At 42.4% G+C, this 12,859-nt stretch overlaps 1 protein-coding gene across 1 annotated transcript in view; it reads left to right on the top strand.

The window, feature by feature from the left end:
* USP53 (ubiquitin specific peptidase 53) overlaps positions 1–12,859 on the top strand; it is a 349,409-nt gene that overhangs the window by 111,413 nt on the left and 225,137 nt on the right. The window contains exon 2 of the mRNA XM_086961441.1: positions 282–374. Coding sequence (XP_086817567.1) covers positions 282–374 — 93 coding nt within the window. The remainder of the gene's footprint in view (positions 1–281; positions 375–12,859) is intronic.

Here is a 12,859-nt window from a genome sequence, read left to right as displayed (position 1 = left end):
AGCTCCTTTTAAGATGTATTTTTTTCTTCAAATACAATTGATTTTGCAAGCACAGAGCAAGGGAAACGTAAAAATAGAATGAAATGAAAATGTTGCTCTATGAATACAAGATATGGGGTCCGATTTTTTAAATAGAATTCTGACATGGAATCTTCAACCACACATTGTCTTAGATTTTCAGTGGCTGGGTACATTTGCCTTTTTGATTGTAAATAATAGGATATTAAGCTGGAGGTGGAACTTTGTCTGCGAGCTGTAACTTCGATAATGCTTACTTTCAGGTCCTGTGGCAGCTGGAAATCTTTCGTCGAAGCATGCGAGGTCTGACGGGGCACGTCTGTCTTGGAGATGCTTGCATTTTTTGTGCTTTGAAGGTAATTCTTTAAGTTTTGAATGCATTAATAATGAAAACGTTCAGTGTAAAGCTGTATGTTTGAATGTCTAAATAAATCTAGCCTTAAACAAACATGGGCCTCTGGCACCCTATTGCCAGGGAATGCTGGGGAAAGCTTTTTGATTTAAGCTTCTTTGAGAATGACCAAGCTTGTTGGAACTAGAAATACTGCTCATTAAATATCGATCGTGTATATACGGAACCCCAAACTTCGCTGATCTTCCCATTCTCCTACACTCCCCATCGCTCTTTCCAGTAGGCCAAAGTTCAAAAACCCTTGTTTGCAGCCCTACTCTTTTTGATTAGGCACTCTGTTTGTTTAGACACTTAAGATGCATTCAGTCTGTCCATGCAATGTAACTGACTTCATTTTATGATAACTAGCATTTTATCAGTCTTTTATGCTATCTCACAAAGAGAACCTTGTCAATCCGCTCTGTATTCCTTCTTTTATTCTATAGAACTATTTTGACTTTTTTGGTACGATCTGGTGCAAATGTTGCATGGCAGTGTTTTCTGCTGGAAATCTGTGTAGGTCTGTAGGAGAACAAAAATATATTTTTTGACTAAGTAAGTAAACAAATAGCGGGTAGTTAATTAAAATCATTCCAAAAGACGTGCTATTCACAAATAAATACACAATTTCAATTATACTTAAAATCTTGTGTATTAACTCTCTTGCCATTATTATTATTGTTGTTATTTAATGGCATCAAACTTTCTAATCACTTCCGAGGATTTTGCTGCTCTAGCGAAAACACTTGGCTCATCACAATTCAAACATAAATCTATTGCATTTTGACATGTTTTAATGATTTACAAACACATAGGAAATGTGTTGAAGACACTGCAGATTTATGCCAGTCTGCTTAAGCCTTAAATATCTGAATGTTCTTTCCAGTGTTCTTTTAATTCTCTCAGAGGTAGGAATAGAAGTAACAAACATATTATGCTTTGTCTTCAAGCAGACACAGTAAATCTCACTTAAGCAGCTTGAAATACAATGGCAACTGAGCACAGCTAGTTGGGTTTAAATAGGGAAAGACTCATCTAACAAATTTCGTACTGGGCCCTGTCTTGCCAGGTATTCAGTTTACAGAAAATGCTAATAGGTCATATAATAATTAGGACCAGTACTAAATTGTTATGATCCTTATTTGGGGAGGGCAGTTGAATTAGGGAGATTCATGCATACCAATAGCAAATATCAAAGTAATACTCTTAGTTTTAAGTTCAGACAGTTAATATCTTAAGGAAGCAACGTCATTTAACCATACACCCCTATAATTGTAGGTTATTGCATTATTCAAGGTTTCAGTTTGTATTCTTCACCTGCCATCCGGTTTGTGTCTCTAATCAAAAATCATATTTTTTATGTTCTTGCTGTTAACAGTAAGCTTAAGTGCTTGAATTGTAACCCACAGGTAAACCAGGGAACTTTGCAGCGTGACACTTGTGCGATCCAGCACCACAGTATCATCTGCATACTGGAAAACTTTGATTTGCTGGTGTCCCAGGTTGGATGCAAATACATTTTGGCTTATTTGGGACATGGCCTCAATCTGGGACATGGCCTCAATCAGCAGTATATAGGTTAAAATGCAGAAGTGCACCCCTATTTAAAAACCTGTTTACCGAAATTCGGATGGAAACCCTGACCAAGCTTAACAGTCAGTCATGGGTTATAAGTGCCAGGATGACCTATAAATTCTACGTAGCTGCAACGTTCTCCAAAGCAGTGACCTGTTGGCTCTGACAAAAGCTATGCTGTGACCTATGAAGCTAGTAAAACGCCTTTTACGAGAGAGCGTGAATGGAGTGGTGAGCAAACTGCAAAACAGATGCCAACTATCATTCTTTAGTTAGCAGGATATTATATCCTGTCTTATAAAATGTAAAGAAGGTTCTCAGCTTTCACCGAAGCTTCAAAGTTTTCCAGAAGAAGCCTTGCATAGATCTTGTTGTAATCCAGGTGGAGAAAGGCATTGCCTTTCTTGCACAGTGGGTGCAGCATGGGTCCCTTCAAGGAGTTTGAAATAAAAACTGTTTAAAATGGTACAAAATGTGCAGCTAACCAGAACCCTTAATATTGCACATCTGGATTAAACTGTGAGCCCGGTATTCCTTTGGCATAATGAGGGCTGTCTGTACTAGACACCTTATGGCCATTGTAAGTCTCTCACTTCCAACATATGATTTATGAAAACTGTCTATAGTACTGTATGATAAAATTACATCTTTTTGCTAGGTAAGGGCTTATCCATAAAGATGATACTATATCTAATCCTGCTCCCGGTTGTAACATTATTTGCTATGCTATTTATCAACCCTCTACAAAAATCATTGATCAACTAACAGAATATTTTTTGTCCTTGTCACTTCCTATAATTATCCATTGTTCAGCGTGTGATCTTTTAGTTTCCCAAAGCAACTGTTTGTACCTGATTTTTACAATCCACATTTTTGCTAATAACTCTTCTTGCATTTTCCCCCTGCGGGAAAACTAAAGCGCACTCCGTAAACCCACAACAAAAAATGTTGAAATCCGTTGTAATGCACCACAATATAATCAACGCTGTTAAACACCAAACTATGGGGCTCATTATGATCGCGGACGGACTGGAGTCCGTCCGCGACCATAGAGTAGGAGGGAACCTCCGCATGGCCTGCGGAGTTCCCTCCTGTCCAATTAGGATGTGACCGCCACCCTGGCGGTCACATCCTCTATGTTTAACATTGCGGCGGGTGCGGCTTCAAGCTGCACCCGCCGCAATGTTAAAAATGCATACATTGCATTTGTATGCAGAAAGCGGCAGGCACCGCGCGGTGCCTGCCGATTACTGCATACAAATGCCGGGGGGTACCATAGGTACCCCCCATGTGCACCCCCCACCCCCCTTCACCCAGGGGGCCCGCAACGGGCCCCCGCAGTGAAGCTCCGTATGCTTTTCCACAGCGGAAAACCCGCCGTGGAAAATCATTTCTTTTTGGGCATCCTAATATGGCTGGCGGTGTCTGAGAGACACCGCCACCATATTAGGGCTTTTCCACCGCGGTTGTAAGCCAAACGCGGCGGAAAAGCTGCGGACGGAAACCAGGACCCACCAGCGATCCTAATGTGGCGGTGGGTCTTTGGTGGGTCCGCTGCGGTTTTTCTGTATCCTCCGGGCCGGCGGTGGCTTCCGCCGGCCCAGAGGATGCGGAAAAACCGCTATCCTAATCTACCCCTATATGTGCATTACACACAACCACTTGAATTGGAATTTGTTTGCTTGACTCAAGAGAGAGCAAACGCATTCCAATTCAAGTGGTTGTGTGTAATGCACATATAGTTTGGTGTTTAACAGTGTTGATTATATTGTGGTGCATTACAACGGATTTCAAAATTTTTTGTTATGGGTTTACGGAGTGCGCTTTAGTTTTCCCTCGGGGTGAGCCCTTTCTTACAACTGCAAATTCAAATGGGTTGCTCCCATGGGCTTCTGGATGAATGTGTGGAGTGGGTTATGAACCGGTTGTGAGTGTGAAGCAGATGTGAGAGAACATTGAATGTGTGGGTTGTCTTGCATGACGTAACGGATTCATATAACAATAGGTGTTGCATGGTTGTATTTTGTTTATTGGTGAGTTATGTTTTTTTGTGACTGTATTTATTGTCTATGAAAAATAAGGTTTGAAAATAAAAACAATTTTGAGAAATTCACTTTTTGTTGAAACCATTGATAAATTTACATTGGCCTCTAATTCAAAGTTAATTGCCAAATAAAACTCAGTACTGGCATCTGTGATGGTTTGTTGACGTTTAGAAAGTCGCCATTTTCTTGCTTAGCCATCCTATGTGCCTCTGCTGAGATGAGGATTGACTGTCTGTTTTGTGAGTGACAGTGGCTGTGGATATGCATTCACTGCAAACTGTCACTGGTGTGTGTGGGAAGGGGGTTGAGGTGGGTCCTGTCTTTAGTGGATGAGTCGGGGCTAGGGTGAAGAGACCTGGGCTACATTCAGAGTAGTGGGAGGAGATTTCCTTGCACCTGAATAGGCCTGGTCTGCCTTACACAATGCAATCTCCACCTCCTGCCAGGAAGCTGGACCTGAGAGGACAGAACTGGTTTTTACTGAGCTAAGAGACTCTCTGCCACAAGAGAACCAATGAAAAGGTGGTATAAATATTGGGGCCCAGGCCATAGACATTTAGATTACTTCTGGATTCAAGAGGATCCTCTGCCAAGGAGAAGAGCTGGGAAAACTGAAGGAGAAATATTTCCCCTTTGCTGTGTGTTGTGTGGGGTTGGCCTGCGGTGACTGTTTCTCCCAAGGAGAAGACCAAGACTTTTCTGTGTGCTGTGTATCCCGTTTGAAGAAGATCTCCAAGGTCTTGGTGTAGAGCTTGCCGCCTGTTCTGAAGTATCAGGGACACAAAGGCTTCATTCCCTCTGTCCTCCTAGAACTGCTGTTTCAGCTGCCACAGAGGGAAATAGATAAACGGACAACGTCACGACCTGCAACAGAGCCGTGGGCACCGCTTGTGAAGTGCACGATGCACCGCCCAACTTACACCGTAGCCCCACCGCTTGCTGCCGCCACACCGTACCAACTCTGACACCGTCACCGAGGCCGATGCCTGCACCGGAGCTGAGGGCACTGCTCATTGCGCTCACGACGCACCGCCCCGACCCCACAGACACCGGTGCTTTATCATTGCGGAACCGATACCTGATGTGGGTGACCTCTCGAATCTATCGACACCCACATCGTCATAAGGAACCAACATCACCTCCAGGGTAGTAAGGACCACACCTCCCCTGCTTCGTAGTAAGGAACTGATGCCTCAACTCCCCTGTGGTTTTAAGGAACTGACGCCGGCAATGAAGCATCACCTCCCCGATGCCGTGCAGCGTCTTTGTTTTCATCTTTTACCAAGGTACTGTTCTTTGGGGTCTGTGTGACTCTGGACCCGGCGCCGCACACCTGCAGTCAGCTTCGTACTTTGGTATTTTCAGTGGGATGACGTTGTAAAAGCCCCAGCTACAAGCTTTATGATTGTGAATAACCTATTTTGGAATATATCTTGATATATGTATGGTGGATTTTTGTCGTTTTGGTCTTGTTTTGTTTAGATAAAGATGTCCTATTCTAAACTGATGTGTTGTCCATTTGTAGTGTTTTCACTGTATTACTGTATGTGTGCACAAAAGCTTTACACACCGTCTCTGAGATTAGCCTGTCTGCTCGTGCCCAGCTACCAAGGGGGTGAGCAGGGGTTGTCTAAGGGCGTAACTCCCTTACCCTGACTAAAAGCAAGGGTCCCTACTTGGACAAAGGTGCAAATCATTGCCAACTAGAGACCCCATTTCTAACACTAGTGCATTAGGATAGAATGAACACAACACTATGTGAGTTAAGGTTGCCTTTTGGTATGCTTAGTGCCGTATTGGAATTGGTCCAATTTTTTTTCAACAGGAGCTTTAGATGAGTAAAAAAGTGAAATGTTTTTTTTCCCCATGAGTTGTTAATGTTTACTTAAATCTGAGCAAGACCAAAAAATGGGCAGTTCAAAGACCCACCATACACAGCTTTAATTAATAAGGGCCAGGTTTAGACTTTTGTAGGAATGGTACTCCATTCCAAAGTGATGGATATTCCACCTGCCGTATTACAAGTGCACTTGTGATCACTATGTATCTAAAAAAAATCAGGGCTCTCTTCAGAACCTCTGGGAGAGCATAGTTTCGCTTGCATGCATGGTGGGAAGTGGTAAAGCCAAAAAACGAGTACTTTGTCTTTGGCATTTGGGTGGATGCACCTAAGCCACAGAGATTCGTTTTTAATAGCCATATTGCAGTTTGTTGTCAGGGAAAATATAAATCCCTTTGCAAAAACAGAATGAGAAAATAAGGGAAACTCCTACTCTCACTGCGAGAGAATGTTCTAGACAGCCATTTATCAGCTGAAGGAAAACCATCCGTTCTCCACAAAGTATTTTGTCACTGCTTTTTCTCCATCTAGAAAAGACAGAGCCGTCTTAGTTGGCTAATATGGATAGCCGGTGACTCCATTTGGTTTGGAAGGGAGCAACAACAGGTTGATATTTACAGTCTGACTCTAGGAAATTGGGTTACTGGTTGAAAGGGGGGGGGGGGGAACCTTACTCAAGCAGCAACTACAATTCCTTTTGGGGGTGAAGTTACAAGCAAACTCCAAATTAACCTGGGCTTAATCCTTTTGTAACTTGGCACAAAAAGAGTTGAGCTTAGTTTAGAGGCAATGTGCAAAGTATTTATGCAGCCCTTCAAACAGTAATAAAGTGCAACACAACACAAGATAAATCCCACACAAATTTTGAAAAGTACAGAAACATTTAATTAGTTCAATTCAATAAACTTAAATCCGTTCATAGTATTGGAATTATCCCATTTTTAAAGAAAAGCAATACAATAACTACTATTCAGAGGCCATGGTTATCTCTCCCCTCTTTAAGACTCAAAACCAGATTTGTCTCAAAGAAAGGAAAAGAGATTTACTGGTTAACAATAGTTCTGTACCGTGGATATAAAACAGAACCACAGCCTTAGAATCAGAGAAACGTAAAACACAATGTATACTGTGCTGGGTTCTTTAACAATACTGTTTTACATGCTACAGCTTTCAAATTGCCTGTGTCTTCACAATAAATCTAGAACAAATGAGTACTCGGTTTATCAAAGGAAGTTCTCTTCCTAACTCTATAGTCAGCAGTATCGCGAGAACCAAGTAAAATAATGTACTGCTCTCTCATTCACAGTTAAAGACTTGCCTCCTCTAAAGATCCCACATCTGGCTGAAAATACCTCCTCACTCTCCTACCTGGGGCTAGTTAATGGTTCCCCGGCCTGCATCACCATTCTTTGGGATAGGAACGTTTGAATGCATTGGACCAGGGAAGCATAGTCACACTTTATTTTTACCTGGCAGTGTCTCATGTTTGTGAGTCGTAGGCATAGTCCATTTTCTGTGTGCTTTATTCTTCAATTCTATTCCCTTACCCAGCACATCCACATTAAAAACTGGAAGCAGTATCTCAAAGTCATGGGTAGTCTAAGACGAAAATGGCTAGGAGGCTGCCCGCACACTAATAAGCAAGGAGTCTCTGAGGCGAATACAGCGTGCCAGTGGGAAGAGGAGACTTCATAAGACACTAAATCACATGAAACAGCAGAGCTTCTAGATATAGCTAAGATGCTGGGGACAGCAGGAAGCTGCAGATGTGGCTATAGGAGGCTGCAAGGCACTAGACGGAACCTTAGAAGGCTGTAGTAAGAAAACTGGGTTGTAGACCGGAACAAGCATGATAGCGCAGACTAAACACTCCAATATTAGGGTTTTCCAAAAGAATGTCACATTTGCAATATTTGGATGGAAACCGACAACCCAGGTCGTTTGTTCAGACCTTGCCGTAGCATAAACAACTAGTCTGTCAAAATGCAAACAAAAATTAAGGCTGCTAAACCAAAGCCATTTTCACAAGAATATCTGCACTCTTTCACTCCTCCATGTGAGGATCTTTAACTTGGGGTGAACATCCAAAAAAGGCACAGAAATTGACATGAATATCAGTTCTGTATAGAAAGAAAAAAAATAAATTCCAAAGTAGTAGTTTTCAGAGCTGAAAACAGTAAAACACGACAAAAAACTTCGTAGTAGTACTTGCGATTCGCATACCATTCAAATTAATATTCAGCTAAGAGGAAGTAGATTTCTGCATCAGATAATGAAGTGTTACATGTACCGAAAAGAGCCACATACCTCTGGCAAAACAAGTTAAGCTCCAAGTGAGGTGCTTTGGCATCAATCAGTAGATGATTCACTGTAACATTCCAAGAAATCTATAAAAAAAACTGGTAACTCTTAAGGAAAGCAAAACGGGACTGAAGTTGAACAGGCACTGAATAAACCAGACTCGTACAGCTATTCTCACAAAATAAAATTAAAATTACAAAGCAGAGGAAATAATTTCCCAAGAGAAAGAAAGCAATAGTAGAAAGAACATCCAGCATACTTAGTTGTTCACAGGACAGCGTCCCTGATTAAATTTAAAAGAAACCATCCGAGTTAAAATTGAAATAAATAATTATTTTCGTTAGTTCTGATATTAGATTTATCATCAATGAGCTGAGGTGGGTAAATAACTTTAGACTGCTGCTAAATGAATAGTTATCACACCGTCTAGTTAGGTTTAGGAATGAAATTGAATGTTATCCTTCTCAAAGCCCTGATTGATGCATGAGATTGAGAAATGGACTGTTGAGCATTTTATAAAACAGAGACCTCCAAACCTGAAAATACAAACAGGAAAACAAATTTCTCCTCAAAATCTGCTTATTAAATTTTCAATAAAAGGAAAAGAAGGGAAGGAACAATACAATTTAATGGCAGTCAAAGACTATTCCTCTGCGGACAACTGCATAATAGTAACAGTATATTGAGGACCTCCATACAAGTATTACAATACAACTGATCGAGGCTCGTGTAAAAGGTTGGAGGTAGGCATGTGTACTCCCAGGGAAAAGAACAGGAGAGTCTTAGCAAGTGCCTGTGCACTATAACCTCTCGTTTTTATCAAGATCTTTTCATGAAGTATGCAAAGAAAGACATTATGGGAAAATTAAGTTGCAGTTGCAAGATAGTCTTCAGAAGATAGTTGCACAATAGTAAAGGAGCAATTTAGGACTATGCATAAGTGTGACTGCAAAGCCAACTGAGGCCCCTATTTTTATAAGGAAAGACTCCCCTCACGATCACGCAAAGTCTTGGTAGAAAAGTTGCAACATATCTTGCAGTCTGCAGCCTTGTGGTCTGAGTACAGACAGTAAATACAGTCCTTGTGCTTGTCTTCAATATAAAACCTCGTTTTAGCACAGATGGCACATGCTTTAAAGAAGGCCTTCTCTTTATCTGCCATCCTGGAGAAATTGTTGAAGAAAAAACTGTTGAAAAAATATGTAGATTCTGTTTTAGGGATGGATTCTATTGCTATTTTATGTATACCGGGGACTCCCAATCCCTTGGCGTTTTTTTATGGCCTATTTCTATAAGGAAAATATTTCTGCAAGTACCTTGGATAATTTTGAAGCCTGGTGGCGATTTGTAAGATGCCGTTTCTGCACTACATGCTTGTGCAACTGAATATCCGATGAGCGAGAGAGAGAGGGCGAGAACGTAGGAGACTGGGAAGAGCCAGAAAGAGATAGACAAAGACTGGTCAGTGTTAATAAGTATTTTTTGTGTGCAGTTTCTCCTGGTTGTTTGTCACCTTTGGCAGTAAGTCCCCTGACCCTACGCTTGAAATGTTTAAATTGAAAACAGGATTCCCTCTTGCTTTGCTCGGGTACACAAATAATGAAAAAGTGCTTACCGCGAGTTGAAAAGAACATTCATTAGAGCAAACACAGTTTATTTGACTTTGCAGTGCATTTTCATCATTGGGAGAATTTGAAAGCCAGCAGGTAGGCATGGATTCTGCAGACATTGCTCACAAAATTAGCTTGGCCTGTGATCGGCAGGTTTACTTCAATCCATTTTTAGCTCTGCAGTGTGCTCCCCTCTCTCTATGTATTGAACTTGGTACTCTATTTCTTTATTTAAGAAGCACTTTTAGCTGTAAACTAACATCTCTATTTGGTGTCTCTCAGGTGATGTATCTGAGGCATTTTTGTGTGCAGCTTTTTGAAAGAATAATTGTTGAGGTATCCCCTCTTTTTAATCCATGCTACTGGACCATATTGGTAGCCAGATTTTCATTGGTAACATTGATTTTGTTGTGCACCGTCAGCTTTCGGGTCTGCCACGGTGTCTGACCTATTGAAGCGGAGAAAGCTCTAGCTGCCTCTTCTCCTGGTGGTTGGTGGTTGCATGGCTCCGGCCCACCATCTTGCCTCTTAGCACTTTGGTGTTCTCACACATCCTTACATAAAAGGTTGATGCTCACGCGGGAGCGACACCAGTACGCCAGAGGAAAGCCCGTCTGCACCCGAACATCGTCAGGACCCCTGCTCCCTTGAATTTAGAGGTCAGTGATTCCACTAGAATCTACCACTCTGCAACAGCCTTACATAAGTTTAGAGATTCACTTCTAGCCCCTTTAGCTACTCGTTGCCCAAACCGCTTTCCACTCTGTTTGGAGGGCCCTATGGCTTGTCGAATGTACAGTTATTCCTGCATATCCGACACTATCAAAGCAAGTACCCAAGAAGTAAACAACGCTATTCATACTAACTACATCAGTCAGGACACAGTTCACATATTTTCTGAGACTATTGTATCTTCTTCCCCATCCCAGGTTTCTTTCCGTTCAAATAGCCTTTTTTGCAATATAAGATCTCTACCAAGACATGCAACTCTGGGATTTGATCTCTTCTCTATCTCCAGAGATCTGTTTTTTAACAGAAACCTGTCTGAGCCCTACTACCCTTCCATCAGTTACTTTAGCTCTGCCAGGAAATTACTATATACTTAGACTGTAGAGAGAGGCTACAGTAGGAGGCGGTATTGCCATTGTTTTTCAAGACCCTATTGAGTATCTTTCATTGACGCGCTAATATCAGATTTTTTTTTATCTCCATTTTTACAGTAACAAAAAAGGCACTGCTCTGTAATTGCAATTCAACAAGTACAAGAAGAGCAATACATTTCATCCTCCCCATCACGTCCTTGCAGACATACATTTGATATTAAGTAGAGGCAGAGGACTAAGCAATGCGGGGGGTCCATCTCCACAGCAGACAAACCAAGGAAGGTGCCCTATGTAGTGCCGTCATTGGCACCCCTCTCATTGTTGTCTGTAGGCGTTGAGATAGAGTGATTTTGCTGAGATAGGGAGCTAAGTGATTTTGCTGAGATAGGGAGCTGGGTGTATCTTCCAGCGTAAGGAGATAGTCTCGTAATGGCTGCCATATGTCACTGGGTTTAGATGAAATTGGTTGCCAAATAGTGTATAATTTGCAGGTAGGTTTACAGTGGATTATGCATTTGAGCCATGCTTTTTGTGTAGGAGGGTGCCTGCTGGCCCATTTTGTGGCAATTTCCCATTTAACCAGCATAAGGAAATTGGCAACGAAATGGCGTGAGGACTTGGGGGTATCTTGTACATATCCCAAGAGCGCCAACACTGGTGAGGTCATGCTTGACAGCTCTGCAGATATGGCCCACCAGTACTGGGCTATCTTGTCACAGGTCCACGTCATGTGAGCAAAGTCTGGTGATGGAGCGTGGCATTTGGGGCATACGTATAAACGTGAGGGGTCTATCTAGTGTAGTTTTGCCGGTGTAGCGTATATCCCTACTATTGAAATATTAAACAAAGTAGTTTATGGCGTTGATTGAGAGAGATCGTCCGCGTTTACATACAGCAGTAGTACCACTGGGAGTCAGGCAGTGTGTGGTCAAGGCCACGCTCCCAGGCTGCATGAACATTTGTGTCTCTAGCTGGGAGCATTGTCCCAACATGACTTGTAAAGTTTAGATATCAGGTGGTCCCCACATGTGTCTGTGATAAGTAGCGTCAAGGGGGGGAAATTGTCCAGCTCCAGGGGAGAACGTGCGCCCTAAGCGCCCCCTGTAACTGCTGCGACATGAACTGGTCCATCAGCGGGTCTGTCCGGAAACGATCATCCTCCGTCCTCGAGAACATATGTCTTCCAGGGTAAAGGTCACCTATGGCGGTCCGAGAGTATTTAGTAAGGGTTCAGCGCACCAGTGACTCCTAGGTGAAGGGCAGCCAGGGGGGGCGGGCTGACAAGAACAGTAAATGGCCTCCTGTCATGTGGACCAGCCGCTTCCAGGCCCAGTCAGTCGTGCACACAGTCAGGATGTCATGGGGGTCCTGTAGCAGCCCCGTCGGCAGCAATGCAGCCAGTGGCAGTGGGCCGGCGAGGTCCGTTGCCTGCTTAGCGTATGTTATCCGAGCATCAGGATGGTACTGGTGATATATGAAGGAGCACTAGGCCATGCTAACACTTTTAGAGTATATTTATCATATTGCAATGATTTTCGTAGACCAATGTTTTAAACTGGTTCAAACTGTAGGCGCCACTATATCTTTCCCCTACTATCACATTGACTTTTTCCCCCCTATTCCCCCCTACGCCCACTACTGCTCTTGGCTTGTGGCCCGTTTGCTCCGTTTTCGTTTCTTTGTACTGTCACCTCTCTCTCTCTCCCTGTTGTATCTCCTTGCTTCTTGCTGGGACGTTGTGAGATACTACCTGTTTTTTTCTTATTTAAAGAAGTATGCTTCTGATAAGTGCTACCTTGTATTTGCAGATTTTATCATTAGCTGAAAATGCGATTCCAAAAATGATATTGTACTTATTAGGTGGAAGCTATGTTGAAATGTATTCTCAATAGTTCACCTTGCCTGTATTGTTGATTGGGCTAGTTCTGTAAACCATGACCAACATGGAGTCTCTAACAATGGAATTTCTACGTATG

The sequence above is a fragment of the Lissotriton vulgaris genome, chromosome 3_1 (genome assembly GCF_964263255.1).
Source record: "Lissotriton vulgaris chromosome 3_1, aLisVul1.2, whole genome shotgun sequence".
NCBI classification, from domain to species: Eukaryota; Metazoa; Chordata; class Amphibia; order Caudata; family Salamandridae; genus Lissotriton; species Lissotriton vulgaris.
The sequence above is the reverse complement of the archived record's forward strand: the minus strand, read 5'-3'. Positions and strand labels throughout refer to the sequence as shown.